Raw genomic sequence first — 19,183 nt, 5'->3', positions numbered from 1 at the left:
AAAGCATTGCCAAGTCTTACTCAACTCGTAGGTGATCAGATTGGCATTGACATTGGCAGAAGTCTCCTTGTTATCCTTCCGGCTAATGTTACAAGTGGTTTCATGAGCCAAGTATCTATATGTCAAGAAATAAAGCTTGCTTGAGCCTGGAATTAAAATGTTGTCATTTCTGATGTGAATTGTCTTGGTGATCTGAGCACTTCCTTTCACTCAGTTCTTTTGAATCTTGCAATTTAGAGGCTTTATTTAAAGTGACGCACTTAAAATTAAAATGTTACTGTTATGATTAATTGTTACTACAGAATTAAGAAGAAATGTAAGCAGGAGTAGACTATTTAGTCCCTTCAAGCCTGCTCCAAATTCATGGCTGATCAGCATAATGCTTAACCTCATTTTCATGCCCTGTCCCCATGTCCCTTGAATCATCAAATCTCCAGAAATCTATCAGATTCCCGTCCTCCTCAAATAATATGTTTGAAAATGAACATAAAATAAAAAACAAATCTTTGTAGCCGGAGCCGAACATCTCAGTTGAATAGAATCTCAAAGAACAGCCTTTGCGAGTGAACATATTGAGACTTGTGGAGGCCCCCTACCAGTGAGCGCATCATGTAAATTTCAGTGCGTCACTTTAAATAAAGCCTCGAAATTGCAAGATTCAAAAGAACTGAGCGAAAGGAAGTGCTCAGATCACCAAGACAATTCACATCAGAAATGACAAAATCAATCGGGAGTAGCTGCCAGAGAATATTACCGTAGGCTACAACTTGAAACTGCCCTGGCCTTGTCTGGGGAACGGGCTGATTGGAAGGAGAGAAACAACATTAAATGGTCTGATTAGAAGCCATTTTATCCGCAAGCTCAAAGAAATGTGCTGGCATCAACGCTCAAATTAGATATATTTTTAAATGACTGATTTTAATTTATTTTACCAACGTCAATCCTATTTTTTTAAATTCAGTTTAACTGGAGCACAATGTAGACGTTTATTTGAATACAGTGCAAAAAGATGAAAATGTGTGAATTTATTGCCATGCCTATCTGGAGATGGATGTGTATTTATTACTTTGGAAGGCAATTAGTGTGTAAATCAAATGCAACCTTGCCTTTTGCACTGTGATTTACTGTCGTGTGCCTTCAAATTTTAGTGAATTTTTTTGGGTGAGGATTTCTCAAGGCAGAATGCAGGGCTGAATACCTCAATAAAATCTAACCGTTTGATGAAATGCAATGTCTCCGATGGGGGTGGGTAAAGGATGAGAAAAGCTGGATGAAAGTGTGCTTGGATTTTTGATACATTGACATTCTTCATTCACTGCTTTGAACGAGGCTGGTCATTGCTCACAGGAAATCTTTAGTCTCATTTTCGTAGATCGCCCTGTCAAACTAACTGCTCTGAATGACTGAGAAAGGGAGGGAGTTGCTGCTGTTTTGTGGGGGCTGTGGGGCAAGTAGATAATGGATTTGCCACGGAGATAAAGGATTTGCCATGGAGATGTACAGAAACGCAGAACACAAGCATATCTTTTGCGTTACCTGCACATTATGCTGTAGGATGCCCCTCCTCCCTCAGCACTTCAGCAGGTGTGTCTGATCAACACCAGAAATGCCTTGGCCGGTGTCCAGAATCATTGCATATTGACGGGGTAAAGATGTGTGCAGTGTGGGAGGTTGTCTTCTAGGATCAGACTGGACCTGCTCGGAGAAAATTACTCTTTATCAGGTAACATTGGGACATGTAGGTAAATTAGGCGAAGTCTGACTCACACGGAAAAGTAAATTAAGATTAATAGTTAATTTCTGGGGGAAAAAATTCATGCTCGGTATGTAAGTGCCGTTGGGTGGAGTGAGGAATGCTTTGCAGTGCCTTGTGACTAGCAAGTGCTATATTACAGAGTCTTACTCATACAGTATGGAAGCATGCCTTTCGGCCCAGCTTGCCCTGTCCTGATTTAACAGGTCCATTTGATTTGACGTTTGTTAATTTTGCTAGCAATTTGATATCAGCGGTAGAGTTGCTGCCTTTAAGCGCCAGAAACCCAAGTTCGATCCTGATGGCAGGATTGAAGCCAATTAATGACAAACCTGTATGTCTTTGGAGTATGGGAGGAGATCGGGGCCACTGGAGAAAACCCAGGCAGTCAGAGGAGAAAACATACAAACTCCATACAGGCAGCACCTGTAGCAACTCTACCGCTGCTCTACTGTGCCACCCATAACAGCTGAATGGGTGTTTGGCACCTTACCTCTGCGCCCATCTAGTGCAACCATTATTGCACGTTGCAATCACTCAGCTAAATATGAATATAGATTGTCATAGAAAGCGGTTTAAGAGTTGAGAAATGTGCTCTGTGTAGACTACTGCCTTCACTGCAGGAACAGTAGGCATCACTCTCAGCATGGATTGCCAAATTGTGAGAAAGTGCAATAACCCAAGGTTATTCCGCTTGGGTAGCTTACAACTCAACAGCATGAATGTTGAATCCTCCAATTATACGTAACCTCTCACTACCCCCCTCTTTTGTCTCCCCCACACCCCTTCTTTCCTCCCCCCCCCCCCCCCCCCCCACACACACACATTTCCCTCCCCTGTGCCCCGTCTGGACCCCCACCACCTCCTCCCTTCCTCTCTCTGGTTTCACCATCCGCAACTCTTCAAAACTGTCTCACACCTTCTGTTCTTATCTCTGGGCTTTCTCCCAGCCATCTGCCTCTCAACTTCCCCCACCTCTCACCTGTATTTACCTATTGACTGCTATGCCCTGTCCTGCCTGTCCTGCCTCTCCCCTTTTCCAACTATGTTCTCCTCCCCAGAATCAGTCTGAAGAAGGGTCTCGACCCGAAACATTGTCTCCATGTTCTCTGGTCGTGCTGCCTGAACCAGCTGAGCTGCTCCACCACATTGCACCCTTTTGCGCAATACCTCTATCACTGTGGTATACCTCTTCCAAAGGGAGAATTCCCATGCTGCCTTGCACCTTAGTTGACGTGTTGAAAATTGTCCTGTCTATGGAAGACTGCACCCTGTGCCATGCTGGAACAAACAATGTGGGCTGGGACATATAATTTGTGAACTTGGAATAGCAGAAGATCTGCTCCAAAGAAATTAATGACTATGTAAGTATATATATCGCAACACTATAACATAGAGCAAAAAACGGACTTGCTGGAGGGTCCGGCAGCATGTGTGGAAGGAAATGAACAGGTGATGTTAGTGGTTAGGATCCTACAGATTGTAAAATCATAATGTACATACTGTGTTTTACATCCAGGGAATAGTGAAGTAGCATCCAAAATATTTGTTATATTTAACACATGAAAATATTGGATCTTTGCCCTTTCCTTTACTACTTACTTCACCAGTCATGAATACTCCAGCACTGTGTAACACATGTTACCACTTTACAATGGTTTGGAAGGCTCGTCTCATAGCAACCTTAAGTAGCTCCATGCAAACACATTCAGTACAGAGGAAAGCCATGCCGATGGGAGCTGGGAAGCGCAGCGAATGACGATGAGAAGTGTTGGGATATTGCATTACCATGTGGTGCAGGAGAGCTTTTACACATGGGAAAGGTCGTGACTGGCATCTTCAGCTATCACTCACTACGGTCAAACAACATCTTGAAGGAAAGTCCTGACCCAAAATGGCATCTGGCTATTTCCCTCCACAGATGCTGCCTGGCCTGCTGAGTTCCTCCAGCAGTTCTGATTTTGCTCAAGATTCCAGCGTCTGCAATCTCTTGTGCCTCTCTTTGTCAAACATCAATGATGGTCTTTGTGGATTCATAGTTTAATGGACAAGCAAATGAACTTTTCAAAAAGAGCTTTAATTCATTAGAATTTCCATGTCATACATTGTTCACATTCAGAAGAATGACTAGCTGTTCGATTTTCCAATGCTGGTCTGAAAGAATGATTATACTACAGTTTGTCCACTTTCTCATGAGGGAAATCATCTTTTAGCTTTTAGTTTTAGTTTTAGAGATACAGTGCGGAAACAGGAACTTCGGCCCACCGAGTCCCCACCGACCGACAATCCCCGCTATCCTATTCTACACATTATGGACAAATTCACCTACAAAACCTCTACATCTTTGGAGTGTGGGAGGAAACTGGAGCATCCGGTGAAAACAGAAGAACATACATCCTCCGTACAGACAGCGCTCATAGTCAGGATCGAACCTGGGTTTCTGGTGCTGTAAGGCAGCGACTCTACTGCTGTGCCACAGTGCCGCCACGTTTCATCCTAGTGTTCCTTGAAATATTTGCATCACAGCTTTGAGTCAGGTTCTGAAATATATTGCAGGGATCAGATTATGACATGATGAAGAAAACTGTTTATGAAATTAACTCACGAATGATGTCATATTTTAATATCTCTTTCAGTAATATTCTCGTTTAAGGGTCGTTTTAATAGGGATTTGTGAAAATCCAACATTCCTCCACCTCACTCCAATGATCCCTCCAATCAAAATGTGTAGGAAGGAATAGCAGATGCTGGTTTACACCGAAGATAGGCATGGCGGCATAGTAGTAGAGTTGCTCCCTTACAACGTTTGCAGCGCTGGTGACCCGGGTTCGATCCCGCCTACGGGTGCTGTCTGCACAGAATTTGTACGTTCTCCCCGTGATAGCGTGGGTTTTCTCCTAGATCTTCGGTTTCCTCCTAAACTCCAAAGACGTACAGGTTTGTAGGTTAATTGGCTTGGTATAAGTGTAAAATTGTCCCTAGTGTGTGTAGGATGGTGTTAATGTGTGGGGATCGCTCACCGGCGCGGACTTGGTGGGCTGAAGGGCCTGTTTCCGTGCTGTATCTCTAAACTAAACTAAACTAAACAAAGTGCTGGAGTAACTCAGTGGGACAGACAGCATCTCTAGAGAAAAGGAACAGGTGATGTTTCGGATCAAGACTCTTCTTCAGACTAGACAATTTGGCAATTCCCGCTGAGTTACTTCAGCATTTTGTGTCTACTTCCAATCAAAGTTGTTTATTCCATTTGGAATACCAAACATATTTTAAACAAATACTTCAGGAGCTCTTTCTTACTATGTTGCTTACTTTTTCTTGGGGTACTTTATCAATTTTTGTTACAATGTGCTCTATTGGATATCTTGTTTAAGAAGGAACTGCAGATGCTTGAAAAATCGAAGGTAGATAAAGATGCTGGAGAAACTCAGCAGCATCTATGGAGCGAAAGAATAGGGTGACGTTTCGGGTCGAGACCCTTCTGATAAAAATGCTGGAGAAACTCTGCGGGATAAAAATGCTGGAGAAACCTCTACTGGATATCTCAGTCGTTTTTCTGTCCTGCGTGGTACATTAAATCATCCAGGGAATTTAACATTTAACTATTTAGGGAGTTTAAGATTTCAGAGACTCACTGGAGAAGGTGCCAAGTACAAAATGGACCATCTACCTTCCTTTTAAGCTTTGATGTAAGAAACATAAATCTGAAGAGAAAATCTAAACCAGGGGTTATAAATGGACATCCAACAAATCATGATTCTGAGCCAAAACAAAAAAAAACCTGACCTCATGAGAATCTAATGACCCAGATTCAAATGCACTATTTATCTACTTAGTGGATTTTGTTGATGCCAAAACGTTTGACCAAAGACGAATTTTGGCATGAAGGTACAAGAAAATTGCCAAGTGACTGTGTGGGTCAATAGATTAGATTACCGCACCAGCCAACACCTTGTGTTATGCCCAAAACAAAGGGATACACATTTCTCATTGGTTAAATTAATTTCAAACGTCTTTCAATTCAATTTCAATTAGATTAATGCACCATCATGACTCTGAGAAGCAGGAACCAGGAGGACTCTGTTTCAGTCACTGCTTTGTGTTGAAGGTTCTAATGAAGTTGATGATGTGATTAGCTTGTGAGATGAAGGGGGAAAGATCAGCTGAGTTTCCCCTTCAATGATTACTGTGCAATTATCAGCGGCAAAACTCATATTTTGCTGGATGATGCTCTTCACGATTCACTAACCTGCCGATACCTAGTATCAATGCTGACAAATGAGGAATGATCACTTAGGATCAGATAGGAGAGGCAGCAGGGGGCTGCTGAACCATTTTCTCAGCAAGTCATAGCCCTCTCAGAAAATAGGAACTGGAAGTAAATATACTTGAGAAGTGTCAGCCCATTTCCTGTTCTCCAAAGATACATTGGAATCTCACAGTCAAAATGAGTACCTGAATATACGACCACCATTTTGTTTTGGTCAATAGATGGTTCAACTTTAGCGTCAGACACAAAAAGCTGAAGTAACTCAGCAGGTCAGACAGCATCTCTGGGGAAAAGAAATAGGTGACATTTCAGGTCGAGACCCTTCTTTAGTAGTTTAGTTTAGAGATAAAGAATGGAAACAGGCCCTTCAGCCCATTGGGTCCACGGCGACCATCGATTGCACATTCACACTCATTACTACTTTCTCATCCATTCCTTACATACACAGGGGCAATTTACAGAGGCCAAGTAACCTAGAAAATCCACACATCTTTGGGATGTGGGAGAACACCGAGCACCCACTGGGAGAATGTGCAAACTCCGCACAGACAGCATCCAAAGTCAGGATTGAACCCAGGTCTCTGGTGCTGAGAGGCAGCTGCTCTACCAGCTGCGCCACTGTGCCACTCTAACTGTTCAGTGGTTTTGGAAGCACTGGCTGGTACGGAGTTCCAGTGGTCATTAAGGAATTATTCACAGCACGTAACAAAAGCTGTGATGATGGTTTCCCCCTAACTTTATTGTTTAATCAGCCATGACATAAATGGGGCATATTATATATTGCAGACAAAGTTATTATCAAAACTTCTTCAAGTGGAAGTTATTCTGTAATGTGGAAATTATGTTAGAGGAATACGTGTTGCTAAGAACTCAGTTCAACAGAAGGCGTCAATCCAATTAGAAAGGTTAAAGGTATAGTCCATTTACAGCCTACAAATATAAATATCTTCATCAGTGATTATTTTAATTTGCTGCTGCATGACTTGGCTTAAAAGTTCAGAGGGAGCTGGGCAGTTGAGAAAGCGAAGTTGACTCTTTTTCCATGAAACACTATGAACAGAGGGAGTTTGGGAGGGAAACGAGACTGAATGGCAGCCAAGCATGCAAAGCAGGGCAGGCCAGATGAACTGGGCAAGACGCAAGCCGACATGCTTCACATACTCCATTATTAGAACTCCCATCCAGAAACCTTCTTTGTCAAACAGAGCAAGAAAAGTTTGGTTAATTAAAAGCCTCTGCACTATTCATGTCCAGAGAGAAGAAAAGCAAAATAGTTTTGTGTTTCTGATTTTGGGGGAGGGGCAGAAGATGCAAGTCCAGCTCGAACACCAACAATCAACCTCAGTGTTTAGGATTTGATGAAGAAATAGTTCAGCTGAATGGATGCTACTTATTAAAAGCTGCATTCTTTGTACGAGAGCTGAATTCAATAGAGACATGCACTCCATCAGGTAATGGATATTGAATTTGCTGAACCAAATTTATCTATGACATCCTTTTCAGAAGTAATGTAGACTTTTTTTTATAACTTCAATAGATACATCTTTGTGTTGTTAATTAGATACAACATTTTGGAAGTTGCAGTTAATGGTTTTTATGGGTTATTTTGAGATTATGAAGGGCCTAAATAAACCTCTTCTTGTACGCAAATAACTAAAGGGTTAAAGCTTAGTAATGTCACCACCTGAATGGTGAAATGTGCAAAGCATGCTCCTTTAGTTAAAGAAACAATTAATTGCGTGCTCTTGGGAAACAAGTGATCGGCCTATTGCTTGTTTGACCAAGGCCAGCTGGTTGTAGAGCAATTGGAAAGAAATAATGTTTAAAAATGCTGAATAGTTACCACAGGTCAAACAGAAAATCCTGTTTGTCTTTTGGAGTATTTTCAGATTTTCTGCTTTCATTTCAGCAGATTTCCATTTTCAAAGTGCTTAATTTTGTCTCTAAACAGCATTGCGCCGATTCCTGTCACTCAGCCAAGAGCACAGATTCATTGAATTGATCTTGTATTGTGGGGAAGTAAGGCTGAAATGCAGGTTGCAGGCTTTATTATCCAGCTCCACCTGGACCCTCTACACCATATCAATGGACAGATTTTTACTCAATGCCAGAACTATATCTTTGAGATGTACATCTAAGGAATTCACTATTCAACTTCTAATTGAATGTTATTATGTTGGACCATGAATTCTTAAGTAATTTAGTAGAACTATCAGTAGTACCTTACTCTAAGTCTCAACACGATTGAGCAATATTAAGCAATGTACATTGGTAGAAATTGTTCTTAAATGCTTTGTGATGCTTTTATGCCCCAGTTACAATGATGCCTACTATATATATGCAGTATGTGCATATATGTATATGTATACGCGCACACACACACGCATATATTTACACGTGCACACTCACACGCATATACACACACACGCATGCACACGCGTGTATATATATATAATGTCAATCATTTAATGCCCTCACCTAAAGGTTTACAATAAAAGTACCCCAATGCTTGATCCTTCGCCACAAAAATTAAGAAGATCCTAAATCTATAGCCTGGTGTATGAAGATATTGTAGTTGCTCTTATCCATTTTTTTAATAGGAGGGGCTAAACCGATCTGATTTATTTCTCAGGTTGCAACGCCTCTCCTAATATCAGTAAGTGCACATTTGTGGATACTGGGTGCAAACAGGATAATGGGAATGTGTGAAGAAGTTTAGACTACTCATATTTATTGTCCAGGATTATACGAGACAATGGTCATATGACAAGGTAGTGGTGAAGACTGTGATGATAACCCTGAAAGATTCATTGCCTTTTGAGGAGCAAACAGCAAATTGGGAAAGTGTATGGAGAAACCATACCACAATAACTGAACTGTGCCAAATTAGGTTTGTATATCAATTTACATTGCCATCACAAAGTGTTTCAGGGGGTTACTGACTTTTCCAGATACTAACCCTTTGCAAGAAGTGAAATATTTTTTCAATAATATAAAGATTATCAGCGTTTTATTTACGAAAGGAAATACCTTTATGAAGTGTGATGGTTAAGTGGTTGACTCTTTTCCTTTTTTTTTAAACCAAGCTGAAAAAGCCCATCTTTTAATACTCCAGTCCCACTTAACTGCATGATGCTGACAGTAAAATAACATCTGCTTGCAACTGAGTAATGTGACTGACCTAGTCCCACGGCTGTAAATCTGTTAGTTGTACATTTAAGTTGCACGTGGCAAGTCGGCACTACTTTGCCAAAGATCGTGCTTCACGAAAAAATGAAAGGAAGAATTCGAGGAGCTGGACAGACTGCAGCCAGATTTTGTTTTTAAAACACATGCTTCAGAATCATCATAGAATATCAATTCATCTGTTTACAATTAGCCCACTATGCTGTATGTCTCTGTGCATTGCAACTCATTTGGATGAAAAGTCCATCTATAATCAGACCGAACTAACTTGCTCTCATTTAGTGGAGTCTCCTGAGTGAAATTGGCCCCTCTGGCTCACCTGCTTTGGGATTTTGATCTTGTCTCCTGTGCCAATATATCCCTTGGCTTTCCTTGCTCTCCAGCGAGCAAAATGAACAGAAAGCATTAGCAAATTCCACTGCCAGGTGGGCTGAAGAAAGAAAGAGAGAAAGAGAGGGAGAGAGCGAGAGAAAACGGAAATACTAGGAAGTAAAGAGAATGGGATGAAAGGGAAAGCTAATGCCATCTGGCAGTCTCCATCAGCATTTGTGATAGATGAGGTTAGCTGCATTTAGCCACGTGTATGCTTCTAGGGCAATTCAAAACCTCAGATGTACAACATGTATCTGAAAATCTCCAATTTATCATTTATCTATCTGGTAGGTTTGTTTTGCTTGGAAATACAATTAATGCAGGCATTAAAATAATGTTAATGAGTAAAATGGCGGCCTGGATGTAAGTTTCTCTAGTTTCCAGGATCAACAGAAATTCAGTCAAACATGTGATCTTGGTCAATGTTAACGTCTATTCAGAAGAAGAGAAAATTTGGAAGAAAATGTGTGATCTAAATTAAAGCATCAGCTTAGATTTTGATAAGGTTTAGTATGGATTTAACTCTAGTTTCCACAAGAATATGTAGTGCAGAGTGGAGTGTCCATGGAATGTGAATTTCTACTGAGGGAACAAAGTGAAAATTGGTGATAGGAAATTCAGTGAAGCAGAGAGGGAGAGAGAGATGCTGTAATACAGAGCTAAATTTAAAAAAAAAGTATTTAAAAGTATTAAGTGAAAGCAATAAAAATAGGAGCATTCTACCCCTAAAACCAGGGTAACAAAATAATAATGTCTATATTTGGAGGAAATATGAAAGGGAGGTTTCTTAGATCATTAAAAGCAGCTGAGCCTTGTTGCTTGTAGTTTTTGTGCATTTGGATGCTCAGAATGTTTCATGTGGCCTGGGAACTGTGGCTGTACGAAGAGCCTCTAAATTAAATAACAGGTGTTCATGAAAGCAAAAGGATGTCTACATGAAACAGCACAAATCTTCAAGGCATTCTATAATTTCAAAAGTACACCTCATTCATAAAAGTACCTTCAGGAAATCTCAGAACAATTCTGTGAAGGTCAAATGTCGATTAATGTCAAATCCATACATTCTCCTGCAATGCACCAATGACACGAAGGCATTCCATTCTCAAGCGAGTTTTCAACGTTAGATTAGTGGTAGTGATGACTCCTACCATCCACAGAATGGCACCTCTAAACAAATGCCTACACAGAAGGAGCTTGATATGTAGATATGCAGAGCTCGTTGTAAGGTTGGCATTTTATAACTGCCACTGTGAGACCCGCATGGTGTGTTGCCTCCCAAGTGCAGGGTGAAGAACTCAGAGTGCAGAGTATTCTATGGAGGAAGTGAGTGAGACAGATGTTGTGCTGTATATTGATGCTAACGACATGGGTAGAAAAGGGGATAAGATCCTGCAGCCTGTTTATATGAAGTGTTTAAGAAGCAGGATCTTAAAGAAGCTCTGTGAGTTCCTCTCAGTCCAACATGCTGCTGAGTAGAAATAGGACCCAACCTTAATCTTAACACAACCCAATGCGTCTGTCCTTAACTGCTCCAAGATACGCTCTCTCTTAAAAATTCAAGAGTGTTCTTTTACCTGCTTTGTATCTGGGAATATTTAGTACCCAACCTGTATGTTTTTGGCCAGGTCTCTATCATGATAATTCCAAATGATCAGAATAATTCCAGGAATTAGGAAAATAAGTGTTGGAGTCACTCAGTGGTTCAGGCAGCATCTCTGGAGAACATGAATAACTGACCCGCTGAATTACTCCAGCACTTTGTGTCTTTTTTTGTAAACTGGCATCTACTGTTCCATGTGTCCCCAGGAATTAGGAATTTCAGATACGTGTTTTAACTGGAATAATTGGAGGTCTTTGGTTTGTTAACTCGTGTCATTGCTAAAATGGCAGAGGAAATAAGATGGGTTCTGGATTATTGATGGGATAGGTAGAGGTTTGAAGGGGAAAGAAAGTGGAGTGGGAAATATATAGGGTTCAGTAGGATTAAAGAAGAAAGGGGTGCAGTTTGCCTGGAGTCAGGATCAGGGTCCACCTGGGAAAGAATGGAGCTAGGATGTGCGGAGAGAGGATTATGTCTGGGTTGGGCAGGTAGGTAACCAAGTGTTGGTGGTTGGGATCAGGCTGGACGGTTGGGGGAGAGTCAATCCAAGATTTTAGGCGTGATGGAGAGATGATCGGGGCCATCATGGTTGGACAGATAAGCAAACGAGTCTTGGGATTGTGGATTGAGCAGAGATGATTAGGAATCAGGCAAAAAGTCATCAGCAACCTGTTGAGGTGATTAGAGGATGGGGATGGAGCTTGTGGAACACAAAGTATGCGACTTATAGGAGGAACTAACTGGCAGATGATAGTTGCCCAGACTCCCAGGAGCAGAGCAGTTACAGTTTAACTAATGCTTAAGCAAGCCTAAGCTGTTTCATGTGCAAGGTCCACAACATTTGCAATGCCTATGTGCACAGAATAGTTTTGTGCCAGTGATGTTGGAATATGCTGTTTGACAAGACCATATGTGACTTGCAACTTCTTGAGAGTGAGTATCATTCACAGAGAAGACCAAGTCTGATTTAAGGAACTACTTCTTCTTCTTATCGAGTCCACACACAAGATTAGAAGTTGTTCAGCCAGAGCTGAACACACTTCTCGGCATCTGCACAATGGTGTCTGTCTTGCGCTTCTTGTGCGTCTTGTGCGTGGTGGTGGAAAGATTGGTTGAAACAGGGTCGCGACGTGAACGCTCTTTCCTTGACCCCAAGGAACTACTACGTGTAAGTAAGTGTACTAGCTACTCTATCACATTTAACGTTCATTTTTAAAAATATAATCAAACAAGAAGGTTGCACTACTCAAGAGAGCTTTCATGTAATCAGACTGAAAACCGTTTTCCTTTTTAGCATTTTTCGTGTCTTTTTCCTTGTCAGGTAACTTGAATCAAGATTTATGAAGTTAAGTTGGATAAATGGAGTTAAGACATAGATCATATTTAAAGGCCAAGTAGCTTATTCCAGTTCTAAACTCCCTCAGTTCAAAGATGCACCTCACTTCTTTACCAAGCAAGAAATAGAGGCACCTCGATAATATTTGGTAGGTATAAAGTCATGATAATTTACCTTTAAAAAAAATCAAAATTAATCTACTTGCCTGAACAAGGCATCTGAGTTTCCAGACTCATAGGTTGCAGTAAGTAATTATAGATGTTTAATCTTTCCAGGTCCTGGTCGGTGAAGTTGTTGGCAATGTTTGATAGTAGATCAGAATCACATGGAGAAAGGAATATACGTCTGGCTGTTATAATTGCAAATAAGTAAGGCGAGGTTAAAAAAAAGCATCCATATTGTAATTATTTGCACTGTTTATCTTAGCCTTCTGACATCGTATCAGATAAAAGTGTAATTTGAAGATGAAAGCTGCATACCAAAGACGTATGTTTTAGCAGAATCCCTTTTGTATGTAAGGTTATGAATGCTCCATCACACTTGAGTACTCGAGCCTGGAAGCTCTGCCAGCCCTGGCTGCATCACATCATGACCACATGACTTTGGCAGGCCACTGTTTCAGTGCTGAAAGGGCTAAATGCTCATATACTTAATCTGGGATTCATTTTAAATGAAGGCAGATGGGAAAGCTGCCATTGCTCCCCGCTCAGCAGACAAAATAGCACTTGGAGCATTGAAATACATATGATTTTTGGCAGTCTAACACAAATAGATTGTAACCCCGAGACACAATGCCAATATGACACATGCCAAAAGCCATGAGTACATTGTTCCCACTTGGAATTCATTGGGATGCTGGCATTAAAATAGTGTTAGACACAAAATGCTGGATTAACTCAGCAGGACAGGCAGATAGGAAATCCTATTTCCTTTTATAATCTTTATTTAGCAAAATGCACACAGATTCTGAGTACCATACATCCAGAGACTTATTTGACGTGAATTTTTCCCGTTATTCTTCCAATTAGCTGCGATAATCACAGCATCAATGTAATCCCTAATAGACAAGGACAATTAGGATTGAATGTTAAACCATTTCTGGGCAGTGATATGGTTAACTTTCACCCAGAGAATCGCCTATTGGCATTTCACGCTAATCTCATGACTGCTGGTATTTCTGTTCAAGCAGGAAGTTGCCCACCCGAAAAACCAAGTTGGTTCTTCAAATGGAAGATCCACAACCTGATGTGGCCTCACCAACATCTTGTACAACTGCAACATAACCTCCAAACTCCTGCACTCAGTGCCCAAATGCCTTCTGCACCGGTCTACCTGTGACGCCACTTTTAGGGAAGAATGTACTTGTACTCTCATGGGCTAAAGATGCATTCCTGATTATCTGGCTGTTCCAATCTTAAATGAAGTTGCCTGCATATTTACAATACACATGCATTGTACTCTGGAAAATACATCAGGAATTCCAATGGCAATTTATCTGCTCAATTCTCAATATCAACTACCTGATATATTTATAAAAATGAAAGCTTCCAGCAAGGAGAAATCCATACACTGGTGCCAATACAGCACCATGACTCGATTGCTGATTGGGACATTGCCTGAATTCTACAATATAAAATATGTTTTCAATGCATTTTTACAAGTTATCTGTTGAAATAGGATTAATTATGAGATCATTGTATCCTTAAAGAGGACACTAGGAACTGTGGATGCTGGAATCTTGAGCAAAGCACAAAGTGCTGGAGTAGCTCAGCAGCTGAGGGGGGAGTGGGTAGGCGAGGTTTCAGCTCTGAGGAAGGGTCCTGACCTGAAACGTTGTCTACCCATTCCCTCCATTGATGCTGCCTGACCTGCTGAGTTTCTCCGACATGTTGTGTTTGATATTGTATCTTTTATCTGGTTGCTGCAGCAAGTACCACTTTTCTGTAGTATACAATCATGCCTCTGCAGCCACTTCCCCAGTTTACTTCTGAAACATCAAGTAGGAGATGATAATAACTTGGAGATTGACAGGTACCTGGTGTGTGTACAGTGTTGCTAATTTGTATTGTATTGTAATTAATTTATTAGCCAAATATGTAAAAATATATAAGGAATTTGATTTGCCACACAGTCATACCAAAAAAGCAACAAAACACACAACGTAAAAATGAACATAAACATCTACCACAGTGCACTGTGATGAAAGGCAATAACATATTGTCTTCTTCCCTCCTTTTTTCCCGTGGTCAGGGCAGTCGAACTATCGCAGTCGGGGCGATCGAAGCTCCTGCAGTTGGAGCTCCCAAAGTCGATCCCTAACCAAGGGACCGCGAGCTCCACGATGTTAAGTCCGCAGGCTCCTGCGGTTGGAGCTCCCGAAGTTGATCCCCAGCAAAGGGACCGCCAGTTCCACGATGTTAGGCCGCAGTGCGGACGGGGATACGATATGGGAAAAAGTCGCATCTCCGTCGAGGAAAGGGATTAAAAAAACGTTTCCCCCACCCCCCACATAATACAAACTAAAAATACACTAAACATACCTTTAACAATAGACTAAAAACGAAAGAAGAAATGAACAAGACAGACTGTTGGCGAGACTGCCATTGTATGGTGCCACCTGACATTTCTCTTGCTGGAGAAGCCAAGAGGTCATTGTAAAGGCAAAAGCAACAGCGAGAGATCAAGAAATTAGAGTGAAAAGGTTGGGAGAATAAATTAATTGATCTTCACAAAGTTAATAAATCCAATGTGTGTTTGAGATGTGTGGATATCCAACACAAGCTACATAGAGTTTAAAATTAGGATTGTTATACATTGTTTATCCATCTGCTTCATGTACCATTTACATTAATATGATATATTGCGTTTGGTTTGCAGAATACAAGCAACTGACTAATGTTGCTATACCTGAAGAGAATTATAAATGTTGGCCATCTTACCACCACGAGGGCTGTCTGTTATCAGTTTATGACGTCAATGAAGCAATGGAGATCTGTGATAATCATTCCCAGTGCCATGCCTTTGTTTTAACCAATCAGACAACGTGGACAGGTGAGTCTTATTGCTGTCCAGTCCAATATACTGACAATGTTTAGATTAGTTTAGAGATACAGCATGGAAACAGGCCCTTCGGCCCACCGAGCCAGTGCCGACCAACGATCACCCGTACACTAGTTCTATGCCATCCCAGTTTCACATCCTACACACTAATGGTAATTTTCTGAAGCCAATTAACCTGCACATCTTTGGAATGTGGAAGGAAGCTGGAGCACCCGGAGAAAACCCACGCGGTCACAGGGAGAATGTACAAATTCTGTTCACATTGCACCGGTAGATAGGATCAAACCCTGTAAGGCTCTGGTGCTGTAAGGCAGCAATTCTACTGCTGCGCCACTGTGCCACCACCATGGTTGAGTAAAAAGATGTAACAGGCAAATTTCATGAGTACATTGACCTGGTCAGACCATAAGTACTGTACCTCACTAACAACATTCAGTTGTGCCGATTTCTATTACCTGTAATTTCTATTCAGTTGTTTGTCTGTAAAGAACAAAAAAGTTAGAAGGAGGGCCACCATTTTTGGACATGCCATATTTAGACGTACTAAATATGTAAGATAAGTACATATTGATCGAGTCTTTTAGAGAGCTCAATATGTCCATTTGTCAGACCAATTTGCCTTTAAAATGTTAACATATGACATCAGGAGAATTTTAATCGCAAGAAAGATTCCATCAATGTACCAATTACATCAAAACAATGCACTGGAAATCTGAACCAAAAAATGTTTCCACTAGTGGGAGAGTCTAGGACCAGAGGTCACAGCCTCAAAATTAACGGACATTCCTTTAGGAAGGAAATGAGGAGGAATTTCATTAGTCAGAGGGTGGTGAATCTGTGGAATTCAATGCCAAAGAAGTCTGTGGAGGTCAAGTCAATAGATATTTTTAAGGCAGAGATAGATAGATTCTTGATTGGTACAGGTGTCAGGGGTTATGGGGAGAAGGCAGCAGAATGGGGTTGAGAGGGGGAGATAGATCAGCCATGATTGAATGGTGGAGTAGACATGATGGACTGAATGGCCTAATTCTGCTCATATCATTTATGAATTATGAACATGAACTTTACCATGACCTCTTTAATATGTGTACCCTGCAGTTTGGAAAGCTCAAACCCTGGAGTTAGCCCAAACATTCAGTCTGTAGAGCACCCAAATTCAAAACGGCTGAGGGAATTAAAATATGATGTACATGGTATAAGGAAAGTTTAATATTAAGGGACTGTTTTTTAAAAATGATGAAAAACATTATGCTGAAGAAAATATATACCTGGAGAAGATGTAATGTGGAATCTGATTGGATTAAAGACAGGGGGAGGGAGTTTGGTTTAAAAAAATAGTCACAGAAAGTTACAAGGTGCATACCAGTGGTGAACTAGATGAACCAGTGATCAATTTCCCCTGTCATGTTGTGGTGCACAATCCAGTGATCACTGGTGCTGCTAACTAGGATCCAGCCCAGCTGTTGGGGAATGTGAGTGGGAGATCAGTTCAGCTTGTACAAGGTCAGAGCGTGAAAATACCAGGCACTGATGAAATCTGCAAATGACACTTCACTGAAAGATGGCTTTAATTAGTTCTACAAGCTGCTGAAGGATGTGCAATGTAGCAGCAACGGTCATAGGTGTATGTCTGTCAGCATAATATTCTTTCTGTACTTTAACAGGAAGCTTTAAAAAATGTGTGCCATTTAATTACAGTATGTAGTCTAAGTAAACTCATACACTTGGCCATGCGTAGTAAACTCATGATTACCTTGGCTGTCCTTGTTGCAATGAGCTGCGGAGGGACACTAGTAGTTCAAGATGTTTCACTTTAATGAAATTATGACCGCATTATTGTTTGTTTATTTTTGCTCACAGGCCGACATCTTGTCTCCTTCAAAACCACTTCGAATCACATCATGCCGGATGTAGAGAAGATAACATTTGTGAAAGTGGCAGACTGAACACCGCATGAGATTTTGACATTGAGTTCAAACTGTCCTGGCAGGGATTAAAAGGCAAGGGCCGCCATGGGCCAGGATGCTCCTGCCACCATCTGCGTGTTCCGAGGTGCAGGGTGATGGGGTAATAGGTAGATGATCACCAACACCTGGAATTCTCATGGCAAAACGTGCAATACTGCAGGGTGGAACTGTGAACAGCCAAATAATGCTAATCTGTACATGGCTTGTCAATGTAAGGTTACCCTTGTTTTTAATTTTTGTCGACCTGACAATCTCCTCCACTTGTTAAAACCAATCCAGGGTGCCGAGATATGTAAGCTAAACCATAGGTTGAAGTTTGCACAGTGTCAGGACACAGAAATGAAGTGTCACTGTGCTCCTGGCATCTTCAATATTATATCATAACCTTGGGGTCTTAATTGGTCTCATTTCCTGATGTTGTGCTCTCTTCCCTACTTTACACGCAGTCAGTTACTTTCTGTAAACATTTCTTATTTCCCTGGTAATGCTTTTCCTCATTACTGGCAGGGATTATACATGGCAAAGAGAAACAGAACATCCATGATAAGTTTAGTTTAGTTTGGTTTAGTTTAGAGATGCAGCGTGGAAACAGGCCATTCGACCCATTGAGTCCAGGCCAACCAGTGATTACCCATACACTAGATCTATCCTAGATACTACGGACAATTTACAGAAGCCAATGAACCTACAAACCATGCATGTTTTAGAATGTGGGAGGAAACTGGAGCACGTGGAGAAAACGCACACGGTCACAGGGAGAACGTACAAACTTCATACAGAGAGCACACATAGTCAGGATCGAACCTGAGTTTCTGGCACTGTAAGGCAGCAACTCTATTACTGTGCCACTGTGCAGTATTTCCTCCTTCTCCTGGAATCTAAGGGTATCTCACGATTGAAATTCACGAGGCATATTCAGATGGAATTCCCCTGCGTGTCATTTTGACTGAAGCATTATCTATTTTTTTTTAAATGCACCCCGTGCCTAATTCCAAGCATTCACTTAATAATCTTCTATTTAGACATTGGTGCAAACAAATAATATGAGTCATCATTTCATTGCTCTTCAGTACTATCATCTGGAAGGAGAACTTTAGGAAATCAAACAGAACGATACCCAACAGCATGAGCACGTGCCAATAGAATCAGGTGTATTTAAAAAAAAATAACGTGTGGTGATTGACAAAGTTTGTCTTGCTTATTCGCTTTCTGTGAAAGTATTTTTGATGCAGTGACATCAATTATGATTCTTTCGGCCATCCAGAGGTATTATCCAGCTTTGGACTTCAGTGCGGAGGCTTTAAGAATTGCAGCTCATAAGGGATGCGGTTTGTGCACGATTTACTAGCCCAGCAATGGCATCATGAAAATCAGGCCATCTTTCCATTATGTGCTTTTGGTGCATGAGGCTTTCCACTGAGGGCAATGTCAGAAGGTCGTCTTAATATTTTAAAAATGTGATATAAATACTTTTAGTAAAGTTATTTATTATTTTTCTATTGAAAAAGCATTAAACTTGTTGAAGTGAACATGCAGGCATTGTGTATTTTTTTTTTAGTGACAGTATTGATGGGGTTACCATATTACACCCAATGACATTCTCCACTGTATTCTCCATTGTTGGAAGGAAAAGCTGCTGAGG

At 41.0% G+C, this 19,183-nt stretch overlaps 1 protein-coding gene across 2 annotated transcripts in view; it reads left to right on the top strand.

Annotated features, from left to right (window-relative positions):
* The window catches only part of pkdcc (protein kinase domain containing, cytoplasmic), a 53,612-nt gene extending 35,607 nt beyond the window's left edge, over positions 1-18,005 (top strand). The window contains exons 6-7 of one of the 2 annotated variants that reach the window (XM_033025570.1): positions 15,392-15,565; positions 17,435-18,005. In XM_033025570.1, the coding sequence (XP_032881461.1) occupies positions 15,392-15,565; positions 17,435-17,520 (260 nt within the window). In that variant the 3' untranslated portion in view covers positions 17,521-18,005. Of the gene's footprint in view, positions 1-6,468; positions 6,512-15,391; positions 15,566-17,434 lie in introns of those variants that run through there. The other variant, XM_033025571.1, reaches the window with a different exon arrangement.
* The last annotated feature ends 1,178 nt before the right edge of the window (positions 18,006-19,183 follow it).

The sequence above is a fragment of the Amblyraja radiata genome, chromosome 8 (genome assembly GCF_010909765.2).
Source record: "Amblyraja radiata isolate CabotCenter1 chromosome 8, sAmbRad1.1.pri, whole genome shotgun sequence".
Taxonomy (NCBI): domain Eukaryota; kingdom Metazoa; phylum Chordata; class Chondrichthyes; order Rajiformes; family Rajidae; genus Amblyraja; species Amblyraja radiata.
Note: the sequence above shows the minus strand (reverse complement) of the source record. Positions and strands in the feature narration are given on the sequence as shown.